The sequence below is a fragment of the Impatiens glandulifera genome, chromosome 1 (genome assembly GCF_907164915.1).
Source record: "Impatiens glandulifera chromosome 1, dImpGla2.1, whole genome shotgun sequence".
Taxonomy (NCBI): Eukaryota; Viridiplantae; Streptophyta; class Magnoliopsida; order Ericales; family Balsaminaceae; genus Impatiens; species Impatiens glandulifera.
Genome location: NC_061862.1, coordinates 125,063,641 through 125,087,525, shown reverse-complemented (window position 1 = coordinate 125,087,525; position 23,885 = coordinate 125,063,641). Strand labels below are relative to the sequence as shown.

The 23,885-nt window shown below is 31.4% G+C and overlaps 2 protein-coding genes and 1 long non-coding RNA gene across 5 annotated transcripts; all 3 read left to right on the top strand.

Annotated features, from left to right (window-relative positions):
* The first annotated feature begins 7,296 nt into the window (after positions 1–7,296).
* On the top strand, positions 7,297–7,770 carry LOC124942264 (protein MADS AFFECTING FLOWERING 5-like). Its single transcript, XM_047482731.1, has one exon. The coding sequence runs from the start codon at positions 7,297–7,299 to the stop codon at positions 7,768–7,770; it is 474 nt and encodes a 157-aa protein (XP_047338687.1).
* Positions 7,771–9,474: 1,704 nt separating this feature from the next.
* On the top strand, positions 9,475–10,850 carry LOC124919718. 3 transcript variants are annotated; one of them, XR_007097596.1, is made up of 5 exons: positions 9,475–9,517; positions 9,743–9,818; positions 9,915–10,035; positions 10,367–10,527; positions 10,664–10,850. It is a non-coding gene; the product is annotated as an uncharacterized LOC124919718 (long non-coding RNA). The 3 variants fall into 3 exon arrangements; XR_007097595.1 differs by having other exon boundaries at positions 9,501–9,517; positions 9,906–10,035; positions 10,664–10,849; XR_007097594.1 differs by lacking the exon at positions 9,475–9,517 and having other exon boundaries at positions 9,685–9,818; positions 9,906–10,035; positions 10,664–10,842.
* Positions 10,851–13,740: 2,890 nt separating this feature from the next.
* Positions 13,741–20,293, top strand: LOC124942253 (glutamine synthetase nodule isozyme-like). The gene is made up of 10 exons (XM_047482719.1): positions 13,741–13,791; positions 17,238–17,341; positions 17,422–17,470; positions 18,387–18,493; positions 18,628–18,715; positions 18,810–18,938; positions 19,090–19,164; positions 19,274–19,327; positions 19,733–19,930; positions 20,015–20,293. Exons 1-10 carry the CDS (start codon positions 13,741–13,743, stop codon positions 20,165–20,167), a joined length of 1,008 nt encoding a protein of 335 aa, XP_047338675.1. The 3' UTR covers positions 20,168–20,293.
* The last annotated feature ends 3,592 nt before the right edge of the window (positions 20,294–23,885 follow it).

Here is a 23,885-nt window from a genome sequence, read left to right as displayed (position 1 = left end):
ATATATTTTTTTAAGAATTCAACATATTTATTAATTAGTCAATGTTAAAAACTAAATTTAATTATAAAAATTAAAATTTACATGAATAAATATAAGTATATTTTTCAAGTTTTACTAATTAAATGAAATTAACATGAATAAATTTAATTACAGATGTTTTATATTTATGATGAACTTTGACAATATATTAAAATTTATTTTTTTATTTTTCTAAAAAAAATTAAACACTTTATAATAAAATAAAATAAAATATTATATATATTAAATAATTTTTAAAAAATTATGTTTTTGTAATTGAATTAACCTCAAATTTATTTGAAAAACAAATCAAGTTTTGAGTGAAAAAAAATATATCTAGATAGAAAGTTAAGACTTGTATATTCGGATAAAAATGAGCAATAATGAGTTTTTAATTTTTTTCTTTAAGTAAATATAAATAAACTATAATAAGCATAAGATACCGTGATTGTTGAAATCTTATCTTAAAAAACTATTTAAATGATTATAAAAACATGTATGTATAAAAGCATTATTTATTTCTTTCCTTTTCTATTTTTATGCGGACTAAGATTTTTTTTTTTTTAGACATTAAATTATGAATATTCTTATAATTATTTATATTAAATTCTTAAATTAAGTAATGTTATTCTATTACAATAAAATTGAAATATCAATTAGTTATAATCAAGAGAGTGTTATATATATTTATTATCAAATAATAATAATTATTTCACATTTTATATAGATATATAATATAATATATTTTTCAATAATTATCTTCAATGCTATAAAAATCAAACAAATTATGAACTAATGATAAAATAAAATTAAAACAAATTATTTTTCAGATATAGGCAAAAGGAAAGGAGATAAAATGACTTAAAAATTTACAGTAACCATGCACAACCGAAGGCTCCAAAAAGACCCACTTGTTTGCTGTAAAATCCCGCTAGTAAAAATAATAACGAATATTTCACTTTGGGTAGCGATTGCATGCATCACAATGTGTGAGGATAGATTTTGAGGCTATTCAAACGGCACGGCTAACTGAGGAATTATTGGAATCTTGGAAACAAAAGTTTAAAGTCAGGATTGGTTGGTGCATCAAATTGTCACATGGTTATTGTTTCGGGAGGGACTCTCAACAAGGGATCGTATTAGAAGGTTAATGGAAATTCCGGATGTTAATTGTCTCATTTGTAATGGTTGTGAGGAACACGATATTAGTATGAAACGAAACGATATAATAATTTCACTCGGGTCATGGATTGGACACGACACAAGCACGAGACGACACGATCATGACGCGATTATGAGTTTATACTATTGTAACAAGGTCACGAGTTGACACGGACAAAACACGAGTATAAACATGACATGAACACGAGTATGCACACGAAATGATATAAACACAATTATTCACATGACCTAAGCTATTCAACTTAACATTAACATTTTCTCTAAACTCATACTCATAGGTGTAGTGTTAGATTGTCAATCGTACGTGTCGTGTCATGTAGTGTCTCAAACTTATGCGTGTGACCGTGTCGTGTCTTGATTTAGTCAAAATATTATAATTAACAAGCTCTTTCGTGTTATGTTAATTCGTGTCGTACTAACTCGTGTTTAAATTTGTGTTTCGTGTTAATCCGACTAGAGGTGATCATCGTTTCAACTCAATCGTGTCGTGTCGATGCACATTTTTATGTGTGTCAGGTGTGTCTGGACCGTGTCTTGTCTTGAATTTAGGGAGGTTTAGGTAAAGAATAAATTGAATGCTTATAAATAGAAGGCCAAAAAACACAAGATGATCAGATAAACAAACTAGTAGATATCATGCATATCATCATCATAAGCAACAAATTACAAGCATGAACATTCAGAATAAAATGGTATTGTTTTGGTGGATTGCGTTTGGAATCCTAAGCTTTGTGGCTCTTGTATTCAGTGTGTCTACGTTAGTAGCATACTAGATTACAAAAGCTCCAACCGTGGGGTTGAGCAGCAAGGGGGAGATACGAACTTCATGAAATGTTAGGTTTCTTAAATTTATTAAGAACAAGAAAACCTTAGTTATTCTGATACAATTATAGTAAAAGGACGGAATTTAAAAAATTAAGAAAGAATAGGGGGTGTTTATATGTTCTTCTTCCCCAGATTAGAGTTGGGCAATGGGTCGGATCAACACGAACCGACACGATACAACTCGATATTAGTATGGAACGACACGATACAATAATATCTCTCGGGTCATGGATTGGACACAACATAAGTACGAGACGACACGATCATGACACGATTATGAGTTTATACTATCGTAACAAGGTCACGAGTCGATACGGACAAAACATGAGTATAAACATGGCATGAACACGAGTATACACACGAAACAATATAAACACAATTATTCACATGACCTAAGCTATTCAACTTAACATTAACATTTTCTCTAAACTCATACTCGTAGATGTAGTGTTAGACTATCAATTGTACGTGTCGTGTCATGTAGTGTCTCAATCTTTTGTGTGTGACCGTGTCGTGTCTTGATTTAGTCAAAATATTATAATTAACAAGCTCTTTCGTGTTATGTTAATTCGTGTCGTACTAACTCGTGTTTATATTTTTGTTTTGTGTTATTCCGACTAGAGCTGATCATCGTTTCGACTCAATCGTGTCGTGTCGATGCACATTTTCATGTGTGTTTAGACCGTGTCGTGTCTTGAATTTAGGGGGGTTTAGGTAAAGAATAAATTAAATGCTTATAAATAGAAGGCCAAAAAATACAGGACGATCATATAAACAAACTAGTAGATATCATACATATCATCATCATCATAAGCAATAAATTACAAGCATGAACAGTCAGAATAAAATGAAACTGTTTTGGTGGATTGCGTTTGGAATCCTAAGTTTTGTGGCTCTTGTAACTAGTGTGTCTACGTTAGTAGCATACTAGGTTACAAAATCTCTAACCGTAGGGTTGAGCAGCAAGGAGGAAATACGAACTTCAAGGAATGCTAGGTTTCTTAAATGAATTAAGAACAAGAAAACCTTTGTTATTCTGATACAATTATAGTAAAAGGACGGAATTTAAAAAACTAAGAAAGAATAAGTGGTGTTTATTTGTTCTTCTTCCTCATATTAGAGTTGGGCAATGGGTCGGATCAACACGAACCGACACGATACAACTCGATATTAGTATGGAACGACACAATACAATAATATCTCTCGGGTCATGGATTGGACACGACACAAGCACGAGACGACACGATCATGACATTATTATTAGTTTATACGATCGTAATAAGGTCACGAGTCGACACGGACAGAACATGAGTAAAAGATGAAGAATTTAATGAAATTCTTAATAAAACTTAGAACATCAGAATTAATGGAATAAAGATGTTCAAAGTTTGTGAGAAATTAAGATTACTAAAAGGGAAGCTGAATAAGCTAGACTGGAAAAAATATAGTGAGATTTTTAAATGAGTAGAGGAAGACAGAACGAAACTGGTGGAAATACAAAGCAAGGAACTGAGAGCTTCGAATCTACCTTATAACAGGGAAGAGGAAAAAAGGCTCTTACGCGATTCAGAGACCTTTGTTCTAAAGAGGAAAGTTTTGCTAAGCAAAAATTTAGAGAAAATTGACTTTCATTAGGAGACAATAATACTTCTTTCTTCTATAAAAAATGTTCATCAAGGAATTTCAGAAATCAGGTCTTAAGGCTCACAAACTCAAATAGAGATGTTTTACATGGACAAAAGACAGTTCATGAGGAAGCAGTAAATTTATCCAAAAAGCTGATTGGAACAGAAACGAGCATAATAATAGAGGACAACCGAAGATTGCTTCAACAAATTGTGTAAAGGAAAATCAGTAAAGAAAGTGTCAACCAATTGATTACAAGAGTTAGTATGGAAGAAGTCAGAAAAATAGTATTTTCGATGAAGGGGGATAAAAGCCCAGGGCCAGATGGTTTCAACGCGAACTTCTTTAAAAGAAAACAGGGAAATAGTGGGTAAAGATGTAAGCAAAGGGGTTTTGGAATTCTTCCAAAATAGGAAAATGTTGAAGCAATGGAACGTCACAATGTTGAATTTGATTCATAAGAATTCAATTCCGGAAAAAATTCATGACTTTCGTCATATTTCATGCTGCAATGTTATTTACAAAATTATTTCAAAAATTATTTCGCAACGTTTGAAAATAATTATTGATAACCTTGTAGGATTAAGGCAATCAATATTTATTCATAAACGCTCTATTTCCCATGGCATCATACTCATGCAGAGCTTATTGAATGAATATGGCAAGAAAAACTTATCGCCATGTGTGTGTTTCAAAATTGACATTAGAAAAGCTTTTGACTCGATCAGATGTGGATCAATCCACGAATTCCTCCTTACTGCAGGTTTTCCAATCATTTTTATTGATTGGATTATGCAATGTGTTTCCATTCCTCACTTTGTTGTGAGCGTGAGTGGTATTCATGGAGACTTTTTTAAGGGTGAAAGGGGAGTAAGGCAAGGAGACCCTATATCTCCTTACCTATTCGTCTTAATAATGAAAATTCTTGACTGCATTTTTTAAATACTTTTAAGAAGTCATCATTTCATGGGTTTTACAATATAAGACTGAATGAAGTTTGGTTGTAAAAGGAAAACATATTCAATATTATGGGAATCAAGAAAGGTGAACTACCAGTGAAATACCTTGGAGTACCCCTGTCATCAAAACAACTCCGATATAATCACTTCAAATAACTGATAGAAAATGTTAGAAATTCTGTCTTGGGTTGGGCTACGAAAAAACTGTCTTATGTATGTAGAATTGAGCTCGTTAAAAGAGTCATCTTTGGATTATTGGCTACTGGGCACAACAGATAGTCATCCCAAAGAATGTAATGGATGAACTCAATAGAATCATGAGAGATTACATCTAGGGAACACAAGACAGAGGAGGCAGAAAAGTCAAATGGGAGGATGTTTGCACTCTCATAGAAGAAGACGGACTAGGAATAAAAAGTTGTGTTGAATGGAACAAAGCCCTCACCATCAGGAGTTTATGGGAGTTAGAGCAGAAAGCGGACTCCTTGTGGGTCAAATGGGTGCATACATGATTTCTGAAAGAAGAGCAGAGTATCTGGACACAAAACATCAATGAAAGAATGACATGGTCATTGAAGAAGATCGAAAAAATAAGAAAAGATACATTTCAAATGGTGCAAACCACAATTGGAAATGGAAGAAGGGTACTATTATGGCATGATCCTTGGCTGGATAATTATATTAAAAAAAGAAATACAAGAAAGCAGAGTTAGAAGAGAATTCATCAAGTACTCATTTAGAGACGTCTATGAAGGTAAATGTGATTCACTTCTGAGGCTTATTTCAGAATGTGATAGAATCATAAATCTAATGAGAGATATGCAACTCAATGAAAGAAATGATAAAATATGCTGGAAAACAGAAAACAATGAGAAGTTCATTACAGGAAAGACATGAGAAATGGTTAGAACAAGAGGATAGGAGGTAAATTGACATAATTTGGTATGGTCTCCAAAGATTATTCCTCGTCACCAATTTATTCTCTAGCTGGTATACAGGAAAATGTTGACAACAAAAGACAGAATTTGAAAATACATAAACATTCCTGATATCAACTGTGTCCTATGTTCGGGAGTTGAGGAAATCATAAACCATTTATTTGGGGAATACTTTTTTATAATACAAATCTGGAGAAGGTATGCTGCAAATATGAACATTATCAACTTTCCAAGAACATGGGAAGACATCCAAGAGTGGATGAAGAATAAAGCAAAATGAAGATCCTTCTATGTAAGTATCCTGAAATGTTACTTTGGAGCAGTAATCTACAATATCTGGAAGAAAGAAATTCAAGAACTCACAATGGATACTGAAGATATTTGGGGAGATATAACTTCAGATGGAAATGCACTCCTTCAATCTTAGAGAAGAATCGAAAAGAATGAAGATATTAGAAAGTTCTGTCAGATATGAGATATTTTGTTTGAAAAAATCACAAGTAGAATCAAAGTAAAACGCTATAGGCTCTAATTGATTGTTGTTGTTGTTTGTAATTCAATTATTGTTTCATTATTAAATCTAAAAATTGTCTAGATCTAATCTTAAACTTTTATATTTTTTTTCTCTTTTTTTAGTCTTTTTAATAAAATAATACTAAGATGTTATCCCTTTAAAAAAAACCTATATTCCTATAGATCATCAACACGGTATAGTTATATAAACCATCATATTTCTCTCTAAAAAAATACTAATTAATAATAACAAATATTTAAATATTTTAATATTTTCCCAAATTTCTATTATAATAACATTAACTTTATTAATTTTAACCTTTTTTAAATTAGATGTAATCAAATTATTTATTATTATTATATATATATTTATAAATGTTACCTTTTTTAATTATTTTTTTTATAAATAATCAAAACCATAATATACGCATTAAGAATATACATGAATTAGTTATTTAATATTTTTTTAGTTTTTTAAAATTATTAATCTTTATATATATTTAAAAAAAAATTTGCATCATTAATTAATTACTTGAATAACATAAATTAATATGATTTCAATAAACACCAGACTGAAATATTATTTATATTTATCCTGCATTAAATATAAGGAAATATTCCCAAATAATTAAAACTTCTTAGATAGATTATATGTATAAGTTGACGGACGAAATATTATCCATATATATATTTATAATCGCTGCTCCTCCGGTACTACCGGCATATTGTATTCTCCGAGTGCCTTTCTCTCCAAGCTATATTCTAATCTCAGAGTGCCTTTATCTCCAAGCTATATTCTAATCTCCGAGTGCCTTTCTCTCCAAGCTATATTCTAATCTCCGAGTGCCTTTCTCTCCAAGCTATATTCTAATCTCAGAGTGCCTTTATCTCCAAGCTATATTCTAATCTCCGAGTGCCTTTCTCTCCAAGCTATATTCTAATCTCCGAGTGCCTTTCTCTCCAAGCTATATTCTAATCTCAGAGTGCCTTTATCTCCAAGCTATATTCTAATCTCCGAGTGCCTTTCTCTCCAAGCTATATTCTAATCTCAGAGTGCCTTTTTCTCCAAGCTATATTCTAATCTCCGAGTGCCTTTCTCTCCAAGCTATATTCTAATCTCCGAGTGCCTTTCTCTCCAAGCTATATTCTAATCTCCGAGTGCCTTTCTCTCCAAGCTATATTCTAATCTCCGAGTGTCTTTCTCTCCAAGCGATTCATCCATCCATCCAAAGATCATGACGAAGGAGACGTCGGAAACTGACGGGAGAAGGAATAATAGAGGCCAAGGGAAGAAGAAGATCGAGATTAAGCGAATCGAGAATAAATCTCAAAGAATGGTCTGTTTTTCTAAGCGCAAAGCCAGTCTCTTTCAAGCTGTGACTCAATTTCAACAATCTACTGGACATCAAGATGTTGCCGCCGTAGTCTTTTCCCCGGCCGGTCAAATGTACACCTCCGGCAACAGCGGACCCGCTTTTGACGTTGTAGTTGACCGAATTTTGCAACTTTCTGATCCTTCCACCGTAGAGGATATCAAGGGTGACGATTCCGACGATTCTGGGTTGCTGATCGGATGGATTTTGAACAGTATGGGCTTTGATGATCTTGAGTTGCAGGATTTGCAACATTTGGCCGCGATGAAGACGGATTTGGAGAAGATGAAGGGCGAAGTGGACAAACGTATATCTCGTTCGGGATCTTCATGCTGATATATATGATTTTAGAATGCTTTCTTTTTCAATATTTTTGTACTTCTTTACTTTCTGTTCGGTGTCAAATAAGAGAAATAATGTCAAATATGTATTATGAATCTCGGATTTGTTGAATAAGGATAATGTGAAATATTATGAATCTAGGATTTGTTGAGTAATGATTGAAGAAAATAATAGTAATATTTACTTTTTCAAATCTTGATTTGTTTTATTCTTTGTTAGTTTTGAAATTTGGAAAATATTGATAGAATTTATTTATGAGATTTTATACCTAGGGCATTACAATTAATTTTAATTAGCAATTTAGCTGTAGTGGTAAATAAGTTTTTAACATACACATAAAAATAATAATAACCGAAATCATTTTATAGTAACAGAACATCGATCATCTTGCAATAAACCTAGCTAATATATACATAACGTAAAGCCAGACGAAATTCACAATCATACAATGAAAACAAAACACATGAAACAACCATATTCCTATCGACAGGACAACAGTCATATAAACAATAACAGCGATGAGAAGAAAGAAAAAAATAATATTGGGAAAGTTGATCGTGGTGATCGAGTGGGCGAACAGAGACTCTTCTGCCACAAACAACAATGGTCTCGGCGACATTGCCTGCCGTCGGAGGGTCTTGAAGAAGAAGACTTTCACAACGGGATCATGAGCATGAAGAAACCCAACAACAACAACAACAACGATTGATTGACGACGAAGGAATCGACGGACGGACGGACGGGGGTTCCGATTGATTGATCTCGATCTCTCGATCTCTGCTAGATAGATAGCTAGCTGCCTTGAGTACACATTTTGTGATCCAAGTCTTACTTACCTGATGATGATGATGGCATATGAATCGGAACCAGATGTAACTAACAAACCTTCTCAGTCACACATGGAGGATTCTGACACATGTATGTATGGGTCCTTAGATGTTGGATTGAACTTACACGAGACGAGACGAGACTGGAGACTCCAGCAAAGTGTGAGGGCGAGCGAGTATGGTGGAATTTGGTGATGCGCCCGCCTCCCTCCGGTTGCATTCCTATCTTCTTACTCTTCAATTTGGTGTGCACTCTAAATTAGTTTTCATGTTTCTGGTTGGAATACTCTTGTTCTCTTTTTCTGCACAACTTATTTATGAATATTGAAATTTCTGAAAAAATTGGATTTAATTTTTACTCCTTTTGTGAGCTCGACCTTTCTTAGGGTCTTTAGCCTTAACCCTTTCTCCCTTGTCAAATTCCTCTATTTCTTTGTTTTAATAGGACTCCTTGCAAGCATTTTTTTTTTCTTCTTTCTGTTATTGATGGATCAAATCATATTCAATGATCAGGAGGACAATTGATTGAAGATTGTGAAACCATTTCATAGAAGTTCATTGCTATGAACTTGTTTGTGTTAAATTCTTTATTTGACAGCTGTGTCTTAATTCTTTTGTTCCTAGCTGCTTGCTTGGATTGTACAAGGTATCTGGTTCACTTGAATGATCTCTTTTTGGTGTCACTGGACTGGGAGGATCAAATCTAAGTTGAACCATGTTATTCCAGCGACACATTTTCCCGATCAATGTGCAATCTTACTTGTGTCTGGGGAAAAGGATGTGTTCTATATAAGTAGAATTGATAGAGAAATGTCAATACAGGTGAAATAGTGAGAATTAAATGACTTAAGAACCTCAAAGCCTTGTAGGAAAAAACGCAACTGAACTCAAAAGAAGTTAAACGCTTTAATCCTGTAAGTTCATGTACATAAAAATGCATTGACTCCATTTATTGTTGGATATGTAGTCCAAGATAGTTAATAGGAGTAAAAAATATTCTCCAGATTAATGCTTTTCCAGGTGATATTGTCATATTTACTAGGGTTCTAAATCTCCTCCGAGATATCTAAACACAGACTCCTGCAATCTTCACTTCTAAAGATTTTTTCTTATTGATTGATTCACCTCCATTGATTTAGGGCTCTCATCCACAATGAACGCACGCATCAGTTATCAAGATATCATCAGACCTTTTGCTGAGTCTGTATTGCAAGGGTTAGTAATTTATAAATATGTTCTGTGGCTTCCTAGTATTTTGGATTTACTTGTATTTTGATCCTGTAATGACTTGACCTATGTCAGAAATATTAGTAAGGGGCCAGCACAAAATACACAATGGATACACGATACTCCAGTCCTTTCCAATGTGGAGGCCAAATTGAGGCAGCTCCTTGTTGAGCTGGGAAATGCTGACAAAATACTTGGTATCCAAGTAGATGTCAATGTTAATAATTATTGTTTTGTATTTAGATACGTTTTCAGATACATATATGTTAATGGTGAGAGAGCATGAAAGGAAAAAAAAGACGAGAAATAGAGTTTTTCTTCAAGTATTATATAATCTAGAAATTCTTCCAAGCATAATAGATTTGAATTTCAATCCTGATTTCAATTTTAACTAAATAGTCATAGCCTACTTAATTATTTGATTCCTTCCCATTTGAATCATGATTGTGGGTCTTGTAATAGTAGAGAGATACTTTTCTTATGTAACCTGTTTATATTTGAACCTCACTTGTTGATTGTAAATAATTACTGTTAAGGTATGTGCCTATAAAGATGGAGAGGTAATAATTGATACATGAGCTGCCGGAATGCTGGGTAGATATGATCCTCGCCCAGTGCAGCCTGTTAGCTTGTTTCCTGTATTTTCTGTCACGAAAGGGATTGCAGCTGGATTGATGCATTGGTTGGTTGACAATGGGTATGTATATATATGTCTTGATACTCTTTACATTTATATGCCTATTTTTTAGCATGTTTCTTCTGTAATATGGTTGCTTTTATAAGTGAAATGGCAGATGCAGCTTTGAGAAACTAATAAGTATATTGTTGAGCAGAAAATTGAAGCTTGAGGAGAATGTCTCAAATGTTTGGCCAGATTTTGGAACAAATGGGAAGGATCAAATAAAGGTGTGATCTTTGTGTTCTGTGTTTTTACTCCTCTCATATTGTATGTCCTCCCTATAAAAAAAATAGTAAGAATAGTTTAGACAAAATACCAATCATGACATAAAAGAAAATTATAAAATGAATAACTAGGTCACAATTTATTTCCCACCTCTAACAAAAATAAAATAAGTCACAATTTATTTGTTTGATTTAATTAAATTATTAAATTATTTATAGATCACCATAAATTAAGTCAATTTCATATTAAGATTGTTAGGTAAGCATTAAATTATGAATATGTAAATGATTATTAATATTAAATTATTAAATTAAGTAGTATTATTATACTACATTAATATCAATTGAAAGTATCAACTAACTACTTATAATTATAATTATTAGGAGAGTGTTACATGTAGAATTATCAAATTAATATTATTGTTTGACATTTTAAATAGGCATATAATATAATTCTTTTTTTAAAAAGTTATCTTCCAATAATATAAAAATCAAATAAATTGTGACTTAATTATCCAAAATTATACAAAATAATTTATTTTATTGGTCATAGTAAATGAAAGAAGGAAATATATGGTGCGTTTTTTCACTCCAAGTCAGAGGGATCCAAATGTGTGTTTGAGTTGTATTTGCTGAGAAAATATGGGTTACCATTTATCTATTATTAAAATATTTTGATAGAAAAATAATTAATAAATAGAATTGTTTATTTTAAAAAATTAATAATCATAAATAATTCCAACAGAAATGGACTTAAGATGAATTTATTTTTTTAAATAGTTTGTTTGTGTTTTTTTTTTATGTAATATATATATATATATATGCACTAAACGCCAAGTACCACGTCTGGATCCTACAATTAAACAAGCGTTTATCTCAAAAGAGGGTTCAGATTTATGAGAATGTCGGTATACCTTAATTTTTTTATCTATATTTTATATCTTATTGAAAATTTCGCTATAGGAAAATTAATATTTTTACCGTACTTGATTTCTGTATACTTTGATTTCGGTATACTATATTTTCGATAAAAAATATATATATTTACTTAAACAAAAAAATAATTTAGTATAATTATTACATAAACGTTATACAAAATTAAAATTAAATATATTTATCATAAAATAAAATATATTTTTTTAAGAATTCAACATATTTATTAATTAGTCAATGTTAAAAACTAAATTTAATTATAAAAATTAAAATTTACATGAATAAATATAAGTATATTTTTCAAGTTTTACTAATTAAATGAAATTAACATGAATAAATTAATTACAGATGTTTTATATTTATGATGAACTTTGACAATATATTAAAATTTATTTTTTTATTTTTCTAAAAAAATTAAACACTTTATAATAAAATAAAATAAAATATTATATATATTAAATAATTTTTAAAAAATTATGTTTTTGTAATTGAATTAACCTCAAATTTATTTGAAAAACAAATCAAGTTTTGAGTGAAAAAAAATATATCTAGATAGAAAGTTAAGACTTGTATATTCGGATAAAAATGAGCAATAATGAGTTTTTAATTTTTTTCTTTAAGTAAATATAAATAAACTATAATAAGCATAAGATACCGTGATTGTTGAAATCTTATCTTAAAAACTATTTAAATGATTATAAAAACATGTATGTATAAAAGCATTATTTATTTCTTCCCTTTCTATTTTATGCGGACTAAGATTTTTTTTTTTTAGACATTAAATTATGAATATTCTTATAATTATTTATATTAAATTCTTAAATTAAGTAATGTTATTCTATTACAATAAAATTGAAATATCAATTAGTTATAATCAAGAGAGTGTTATATATATTTATTATCAAATAATAATAATTATTTCACATTTTATATAGATATATAATATAATATATTTTTCAATAATTATCTTCAATGCTATAAAAATCAAACAAATTATGAACTAATGATAAAAATAAAATTAAAACAAATTATTTTTCAGATATAGGCAAAAGGAAAGGAGATAAAATGACTTAAAAATTTACAGTAACCATGCACAACCGAAGGCTCCAAAAAGACCCACTTGTTTGCTGTAAAATCCCGCTAGTAAAAATAATACGAATATTTCACTTTGGGTAGCGATTGCATGCATCACAATGTGTGAGGATAGATTTTGAGGCTATTCAACGGCACGGCTAACTGAGGAATTATTGGAATCTTGGAAACAAAAGTTTCAAGTCAGGATTGGTTGGTGCATCAAATTGTCACATGGTTATTGTTTCGGGAGGGACTCTCAACAAGGGATCGTATTAGAAGGTTAATGGAAATTCCGGATGTTAATTGTCTCATTTGTAATGGTTGTGAGGAACACGATATTAGTATGAAAACGAAACGATATAATAATTTCACTCGGTCATGGATTGGACACGACACAAGCACGAGACGACACGATCATGACGCGATTATGAGTTTATACTATTGTAACAAGGTCACGAGTTGACACGGACAGAACACGAGTATAACATGACATGAACCACGAGTATGCACACGAAATGATATAAACACAATTATTCACATGACCTAAGCTATTCAACTTAACATTAACATTTTCTCTAAACTCATACTCATAGGTGTAGTGTTAGATTGTCAATCGTACGTGTCGTGTCATGTAGTGTCTCAAACTTATGCGTGTGACCGTGTCGTGTCTTGATTTAGTCAAAATTTATAATTAACAAGCTCTTTCGTGTTATGTTAATTCGTGTCGTACTAACTCGTGTTAAATTTGTGTTTCGTGTTAATCCGACTAGAGGTGATCATCGTTTCAACTCAATCGTGTCGTGTCGATGCACATTTTTATGTGTGTCAGGTGTGTCGGACCGTGTCTTGTCTTGAATTTAGGGAGGTTTAGGTAAAGAATAAATTGAATGCTTATAAATAGAAGGCCAAAAACACAAGATGATCAGATAAACAAACTAGTAGATATCATGCATATCATCATCATAAGCAACAAATTACAAGCATGAACATTCAGAATAAAATGGTATTGTTTTTGGTGGATTGCGTTTGGAATCCTAAGCTTGTGGCTCTTGTATTCAGTGTGTCTACGTTAGTAGCATACTAGATTACAAAAGCTCCAACCGTGGGGTTGAGCAGCAAGGGGGAGATACGAACTTCATGAAATGTTAGGTTTCTTAAATTTATTAGAACAAGAAAACCTAGTTATTCTGATACAATTATAGTAAAAGGACGGAATTTAAAAAAATTAAGAAAGAATAGGGGGTGTTTATATGTTCTTCTTCCCCAGATTAGAGTTGGGCAATGGGTCGGATCAACACGAACCGACACGATACAACTCGATATTAGTATGGAACGACACGATACAATAATATCTCTCGGGTCATGGATTGGACACAACATAAGTACGAGACGACACGATCATGACACGATTATGAGTTTATACTATCGTAACAAGGTCACGAGTCGATACGACAAAACCATGAGTATAAACATGGCATGAACACGAGTATACACACGAAACAATATAAACACAATTATTCACATGACCTAAGCTATTCAACTTAACATTAACATTTTCTCTAAACTCATACTCGTAGATGTAGTGTTAGACTATCAATTGTACGTGTCGTGTCATGTAGTGTCTCAATCTTTTGTGTGTGACCGTGTCGTGTCTTGATTTAGTCAAAATATTATAATTAACAAGCTCTTTCGTGGTTATGTTAATTCGTGTCGTACTAACTCGTGTTTATATTTTTGTTTTGTGTTATTCCGACTAAGCTGATCATCGTTTCGACTCAATCGTGTCGTGTCGATGCACATTTCATGTGGTTTAGACGTGTCGTGTCGTGAATTTAGGGGGGTTTAGGTAAAGAATAAATTAAATGCTTATAAATAGAAGGCCAAAAAATACAGGACGATCATATAACAAACTAGTAGATATCATACATATCATCATCATCATAAGCAATAAATTACAAGCATGAAACAGTCAGAATAAAATGAAACTGTTTTGGTGGATTGCGTTTGGAATCCTAAGTTTTGTGGCTCTTGTAACTAGTGTGTCATACTTAGTAGCATACAGGTTACAAAGCTCTAACCGTAGGGTTGAGCAGCAAGGAGGAATACGAACTTCAAGGAATGCTAGGTTTCTTAAATGAATTAAGAACAAGAAAACCTTTGTTATTCTGATACAATTATAGTAAAGGACGGAATTTAAAAAAACTAAGAAAGACTAAGTGGTGTTTATTTGTTCTTCTTCCTCAGATTAGAGTTGGGCAATGGGTCGGATCAACACGAAACCGACACGATACAACTCGATATTAGTATGGAACGACACAATACAATAATATCTCTCGGGTCATGGATTGGACACGACACAAGCACGAGACGACACGATCATGACATTATTATTAGTTTATACGATCGTAATAAGGTCACAGTCGACACGGACAGAACATGAGTAAAAGATGAAGAATTTAATGAATTCTTAATAAAACTTAGAACATCAGAATTAATGGAATAAAGATGTTCAAAGTTTGTGAGAAATTAAGATTACTAAAGGGAAGCTGAATAAGCTAGACTGGAAAACAATATAGTGAGATTTTTAAATGAGTAGAGGAAGACAGAACGAAACTGGTGGAAATACAAAGCAAGGAACTGAGAGCTTCGAATCTACCTTATAACAGGGAAGAGGAAAAAAGGCTCTTACGCGATTCAGAGACCTTTGTTCTAAGAGGAAAGTTTTGCTAAGCAAAATTTAGAGAAAATTGACTTTCATTAGGAGACATAATACTTCTTTCTTCTATAAAAAATGTTCATCAAGGAATTTCAGAAATCAGGTCTTAAGGCTCACAAACTCAAATAGAGATGTTTTACATGGACAAAAGACAGTTCATGAGGAAGCAGTAAATTTATCCAAAAAGCTGATTGGAACAGAAACGAGCATAATAATAGAGGACAACCGAAGATTGCTTCAACAAATTGTGTAAAGGAAAATCAGTAAAGAAAGTGTCAACCAATTGATTACAAGAGTTAGTATGGAAGAAGTCAGAAAAATAGTATTTTCGATGAAGGGGGATAAAAGCCCAGGGCCAGATGGTTTCACCGCGAACTTCTTTAAAAGAAAACCAGGGAAATAGTGGGTAAAGATGTAAGCACAGGGGTTTGGAATTCTTCCAAAATAGGAAAATGTTGAAGCAATGGAACGTCACAATGTTGAATTTGATTCATAAGAATTCAATTCCGGAAAAAATTCATGACTTTCGTCATATTTCATGCTGCAATGTTATTTACAAAATTATTTCAAAAGATTATTTCGCAACGTTTGAAAATAATTATTGATACCTTGTAGGATTAAGGCAATCAATATTTATTCATAAACGCTCTATTTTCCCATGGCATCATACTCATGCAGAGCTTATTGAATGAATATGGCAAGAAAAACTATCGCCATGTGTGTGTTTCAAAATTGACATTAGAAAAGCTTTTGACCTCGATCAGATGTGGATCAATCCACGAATTCCTCCTTACTGCAGGTTTTCCAATCATTTTTATTGATTGGATTATGCAATGTGTTTCCATTCCTCACTTTGTTGTGAGCGTGAGTGGTATTCATGGAGACTTTTTAAGGGTGAAAGGGGAGTAAGGCAAGGAGACCCTATATCTCCTTACCTATTCGTCTTAATAATGAAAATTCTTGACATTAGTAGTATTGTTAAATGAATTTATTTTATTTTATTTAATTTTTTCAACCAGATATATACTCTAGATTTATTTTATCTTATTTTAATATTTAAAGTAATTAAAATAAGTTTATTCTAGAGTTTTTTACTTAAGTTTTATTTTATTTATAATAAATTATTTATCTTTTTTCTAGAAAAAATAATAATGAATTTTTTTTTTATGTTTTATCAAATGAAAATATATATTATAATTAACATTTGTTACAAATCTAATTAAACTATATAATAATTAAAATATTAACTAATAATATATATTAAATAAAACCAAAACAATAATAATAATAATAATAATAATAATAGTAAATGAATTACAATAATTAAAACAAAAATTAAGCCACTAATATAATCTTTGGAAGAGTAAACATATCTTATATTTCATATTCATAACTACATATTTATACTTAAACAAAATAATAATATCACATATATATTATCATGGAAACGTCATATTAAACTACTAATATGGGATTATTGTTATTTTAAAAAAAAATTGAGGCAGATAAAGATTTGGTAAATAATAAAAAAATTTAGCTTAAATTCAGAAAAGCTCATACATATATTCGTATACTCTCAAATATAGTTTAAATGACAATAGACTTTCTTTATATATTACATTAAAAATACTCAAATTGAAAGGTTCTTGCTATTACCCCAACAATAAACTCGGGTAACAACAAAAATAATATATTTTATAATGTAATTGCTACCAAAACACAATTTGACTAACTAAATAAACATGATTTTTCACTATTTCTTAATATTTTCATTCATTCAGACCATCAATAAACTTGTTACTGACCCTGCAAAGTTACCAAAGTGGAATTTCGACGGTTCGAGCACTGGTCAAGCAGTTGGACAAGACAGTGAAGTCATCTTATAGTATGTTTTAGAAATCACCCAACACTTGTAATATTTTTTGAAAAGTGAGATTTTTCATTTGTGATTTCTCTTCTGCATAGTCCTCAGGCAGTGTACAAGGATCCATTCAGGAGAGGCAACAACATCCTTGTAAGAATTTTCTCTCTTAATTATATGATTTTACCTGTTAAAGGGTGAAATAAGTAAATACATGGCTTTGGAATTTGGTTTCATTGAATAATTTTTAATATTCAGCATTTATGTTATGCATTACCCTGTTCTCAACATTCGAAAAAGGGTCTAATTACATTCTTTATGGAATAAGTCACCTTTGGATTATCAATTTACAGCAAAAAAGGGTGTGTACAATAATTTTTGAATCCATTATTTGACATATATGGATTGAGGGAAACATATATATCTTTTTTGGGCGATGAAAGTTCAAAATTATGTGTGAAGGCAAAATGATCATATTCTTATCAAATGTAGATATCGATTTTTTAGCAGATTTCTTACTTATATAGCTTATTACAGTGCTTGTTTTGAGGTGATTTTTCCACCATTACCACATATTTATTTCTTTTGTTATCGGTTCTATCAACTTATGTTGTAGTGTAATTGAGGCACCCTCTAATTCTTTTAAACTACTTGCGATTTTCATGATCACATAATCAATCAAATTACTCCACCCTTTTAAGTTAAAGAAAATACTTGGTTCATTAAATGCCTTAATGCCTTTTTGATACTAATGAATTGGGGTATACTTTTTTTTAAATGGTCCGGAGTATGAAGATTTGAACCTATGACCTTAGGAATGAGTTTATTCGCTCTATTATTAAGTTATAAGTCTCCACAATGAATAGTTATACTCTATTTTCATGCATATTAATCCCCTCAAGACATACATATATCATAGACAACAATCTCACATGCTCAAAGATAAACTAGTCATGATGTCTATTTTGGTTTAACCCTGTAAGTAATAAATTAGTCTTACCTATATCAGGCCATTTAAGAGATAAATTGGTCATATATCCATTTTTAGTTCTTAATATTTTTGGTTTAGGTGTTATGTGATGCTTATACTCCATCTGGGGAACCTATTCCCACTAACAAGAGGCACAATGCTGCCAAGATTTTTAACCATCCTGATGTAGCTGTTGAGGAACTCTGGTAAAACCACTTTACCCTCTTATTTTGTGGGTAAAAAATTATTGATTGTCCTTATGGTTTTGGTATTTAATAGTATTATAATAGTTATTTTTTTTTCCAACTTTTATTGTTGTTGTCTTAATGTATTCATTCAGGTATGGAATAGAGCAAGAGTACACTTTATTGCAAAAAGATGTGAATTGGCCATTAGGTTGGCCTATTGGTGGCTTTCCTGCACCTCAGGTAAAATTCATTCATCAAAATATATAGATTCTAAATCTATAATAAGGGTTTTTGTTTTCCTTAAATAAAATCGATCTGTGAAATTTAATAATAGGGACCTTACTACTGTGGTGCTGGTGCAAACAAAGCGTTTGGCCGTGACATAGTCGATGCCCACTACAAGGCGTGTCTTTTTGCCGGAATCAATAATAGCGGTATTAATGCAGAAGTGATGCCTGGCCAGGTAAAAACAATAGCACAATACCTGAGTTTTTCATTTTTTTCAATGATAGATCGAAGTAACTCATGGTCAAAGTTCGAATTTCCATGTCCCGGGCAATTTAAAAAAGAAGGATCTTTTTAATTGTCATAATAATTTCATCTTTGTTATATAGTGGGAGTTTCAAGTTGGTCCATTAGTGGGTATTGATGCTGCTGACCAATTATGGGTAGCCCGTTACATTTTGGAGGTAATTAAGGGATCAAGTTTCCTTCATTTTCCTAATTTGAAGTTAATAAATTCATATATATACATGTTTGTTTAAGAACTAACTTCTTGTTTATACTAATTATCAACAGAGAATCACTGAGATAGCTGGTGTGGTGCTTTCTTTTGATCCTAAGCCTATCCAGGTCATTATTATTCTTTTTTTTGAAATAGAGAAGTTGTGTTAATTAACTAACATTAATATGTTTAACAAGTACATTTAAACAGCCAAGGCTTGTTCGATTTTGGGTTATTTTGATATTCAATAGGTTATTTTTAAATAACTTTCTTCGAAATAAGTTATTGAAAAGTGAATTATTTGAACGTTTTAAGTTGAAGTGAGTGTACATCACTTTGGGGGAAGTCACACACTAGCTTCTTAAATTCAAAAAACTAGATTAATTAAAAAAGTGAGGTTATTTGATTAGCCCAATCCTCGAGGTCTGCCTTTAAGGTCATCCCTTCAAATAACCCAAACTGAATTGACCCAAGTTAAAACGCATATATTCAAAAAGATAATCCATAAAAAAATGTTTACATATTTTTTTCAGGGAGAGTGGAATGGAGCTGGTGCACATACAAACTATAGCACAAAATCTATGAGAAGTGATGGAGGAATTGATGTGATTAAAAAGGCCATGGAAAAGCTCGGTTTGAGGCACAAAGAGCACATTGCTGCCTATGGAGAAGGCAATGAACGTCGTCTAACAGGAAAACACGAGACAGCCGACATCAACACCTTCTCATGGGTAATGCACATTTGGCAAACTTGTCCAATTTTGCATTTCAAATTTGAATTCTTACCGAATTTATGTTGTTTGATCATGTGGTAGGGTGTGGCAAATCGTGGAGCGTCAATTAGAATTGGTAGGGATACGGAGAAGGCGGGCAAAGGGTATTTTGAGGACAGGAGGCCAACTTCGAATATGGATCCTTATGTTGTCACCTCCATGATTGCGGAGACAACCATCCTTTGGAAGCCCTAATTGTTAGGAGTTGATGATATTGTGTAGTATGGTATGTTTATTTGGTCATGATGAAGATACATTTTCTAATGCTTGTATGTTTTGTTTTTGGCTTTGTTTTCAAATGACACTAATAGTTAGTTCATGTAAACTGATGTTTTAATGTTTGGACAAACAGGATCTATTTTATAGAGTTTGGTTTTGGTTTTAGGTCACTTATTTGGAAATACTTTTTTGAATATAATTATGTGAATATAGATATCTACTTAAGTTATAGTTTAATAGTATTATCTCATAAAAAATAATATATAATTGAGATATATACTTGATAAAAATAATGTTTATAAAAGAACTCACTAATATACTTCAAGCGGGCTTCTTAAGACATTAAAGGTCATGCTGCCGGGTCATGTTTATAAAAATATATATATATATATTATGTTCTCCTCCAAAAATTATTTCCAAATTAGAATGTTTAATTGGATAAAAAAAAACATGTAGGTTTAAGTTCTAATTAACACAATGAATTGATAATTCACTTCTTTTGCATTTTTTTAAATCAAATTAATTTATTATTAAATTTCTTTCTTAGATATACGTACATTAAGATTTTTTAAATATTGAACAATTCAAAGTTCATAATTCAATAAAAATAAACTTTAGCAACCTCTAAGATGAGTTAAGATGATCACCTGTCCCAATATATTATGTTGGAACCTGTTCCAAAATATCAAAACGATGTAATATTTTTATCATTTAGTTAATATTAAAAATTAAAGTCCGTTTATTTTCTTGTTCCCTTATTTTTTTCATTTAATTTCTCTTTCAATCTATTTTTTTTCCTGATTACTAGACAAAGACCAAATCACTTGTTCTTCTTCTTCCTCAAATTTTCAAGCAGTTCAAGTTCTTCACGATAATAGACGTGGAACTCTAACTTATTTTTGAATGAACACATCTTCATGAGTTAAGTCCCAAGTAATTTTGTTTTTTTAGAAAAAGTTAGGATTTATTCTTTAAAAAAATAGGGGTTATCTTAGCCGAAATTTGATCTGACAAAGTTAAAAACTCTGAAAACTATTATCTATAAAGAAGCTGGTTATATACAGAATTATTCTGAAGATTGTCAGGTGATAACCCGACCAATCGTTTCCAATTTTTTTTCTAATTTTATGGGAAAAAAAATACATTTTGCATAAATAAGATATTTTATCTAATTATTTATTATAATTTTGTATAAATGAATTATGTATATATGAAAAGGAGAAATTAATCAATTATTTTCCAATAAAGATGGCCCCAACTTTACTAATTATAAAATGTGGAGAGTATATACTAAAAACTTACTGCTTTAAAGTGTTTTCTTTATTAATTTTGTTCATGTTATTAACAAGTTCAAGTCAGGTTCAAAATATGCTCTCTTAAAACTCTAACAACAATAATACATAGATGTGACTTTCCTAAAACTTACCATTTTGTGAACTCAAGGTAACAACAATAATACATAGACGTGACTTTCCTAAAACTTACCGTTTTGTGAGCCTTGTCATATTTATATCACTTTTACATAGTTAGATTGTTCCGCATCTTATATGTTATAAAGATATAAAAAACTTGCAACAAATACTTCTTTTTATTAGGTAAAGTTATGAGCTTCTTGAGGGTTTTGTACATAAGCTTCTCATCTTTAAATTTATATTTATATTTTTTTATTTAAATTTTAAATCTAAGTTCTCTTTTTCAATTGTTTGAATAATCATATTTTTAGAGATGATTGTGTTATATAGTATAATGAAGCCATGTGCTTATGTGGAAAGAGAACAATATTGGTGACTTCATGGAAGGATACTAATCCATAAATGAGGTTTTGGTCCTGTCCTACTTGGCCGATAATATGTGTATTAAATATATATTGATAATTTTTATCTTTTAAGTTAGTAAATCTTTATTTTTGTATGAATTATTTGGACAGGGTTCTTAAACATGTTGATTTTTTCAATGGTATAATCCAGAAATTTGTCAAAAAACTAAAAGTATTATATCTGGTTTGTTACGGCGTGTGAATGAAAAAGATGTCGAAATTAAAAAAGTGGAAGTTGCACTTAAAAAACTTAGATCAAAACAGTGAAAATCATGTGTGGTAATTATTGTACTGTTAATCATATGAATTATTAGTTAGTTTAAAACATCTTGTTGTAAAATGACTTGTTAATATTTTTATTTAATGCAAATGATACAATTGTCTCAAATTATGACAAATTACTATATATTTTGTTGAAAAAACCAAGGCATTATAGTATAAAGAAAAATGTCACTTTAAATATGACTTTTGCAAACATCGTAGCTTCAGCAGTACGGGCAATTCCCTCTTTGTCAACAGTTGGTACAAGCCCGACCAACTCTCTTAATCGGGCAATGGGTGAATCCAACACATGCTCCCCTGATCCTAAGACAGAAAATTCGAATGCAACTAACCTCCACATAGGCTCAGGAGAGAATCACACGAATATCCTCCTTGAAAATCATGGGTCTCCAAAGCCAGGAGGAAATGGTGAAAATCTGACTTGCATGAGCAAGAGCAATAAGGATTTTGTAGTCAACACGCTAGGTATGTTTTCTACCAATTCCAATAACACTCATGAGATGTATGCAAATGATAATAGAACTATTAGTGGAATACATGTTGATAGCCTAGATTGTGATAGTCTAGGACATGCTCTAGGAAAAGATAGAGTAGTTTTAGAAAATAGTCTAGGAAATAAAAATGCACAGGTTATTAACTCGAATTCCAATGGGAACCAAATTCAACTTGAGACTATTGAGATACCTGACTCAAACGAAGAAGCAGAGAAAGTAATCCAGAAAGAATTGGAAAGAGAAAGAATTAATGTAGAAAATCTGGGTGAAACAGGAAAAACACAAAGAACGGCAGCAAAAGCATTGGGTAAAAAACAGACTCGAGGAAATGGAGGGTCGGTTTTAATGAAATGGCCAATTTGAAAGGGCTTAAAAATAAGATAACGAAATTATTGATACTGGAAAAGAAAGGCCAAATCTACATTACCTATAAGACTGGAATCTCCTAAAAAAAGAGAGTACGATACTATTGTGAGCTGGTCTGTTGAAATTTTGAGAGAGCTCTCTAAATGTCCCAAAACCAGAGTTTACATCATCAAGAACAATTCTAATTGGAATGTAGACCAGGTCTGGAAGAAAGCTGAAGAGCAGAGCAAAACTCAAGGGAAGGATCAGAAAACAGAGCAAAAGTAGAGTAAAGATCAGAAAACAGGGCAAAACTAGAGTAACGAGCATAATGAACAACAGAAACAGAATGCATGGCAGAAGAACAAAGGGGAAACAAAAGCTGACAATCCAGTTCAAGAAAGGGGAAAGATTTTCCTTGGAACATTTAAGCCAAAAGTTGAAATTACCGGTTCCTTGTTTGAGTTTAAACTACCCCAAGAAATTGAGGAAAACTGTGTAAAGTCATGGAAGAATGTCATAGTGGGCAACTTCATCGGAAGAAACAAGGTGCCATTTCTAGTAACCAAAAAAACTCTAAGGGTGTGTTTGATGAGGGGGAATTGGAATTGGAATTGACATTGGAATTCTAATTCCAATTCCATGAGAATTGACATTAAATTACAATTCAATTTCTATGTTTGGAAAAATTATAGAATTGTAATTCAATTCTAATCCCATGTTTGGGAAAATGATAGAATTGTAATTCAATTATAAT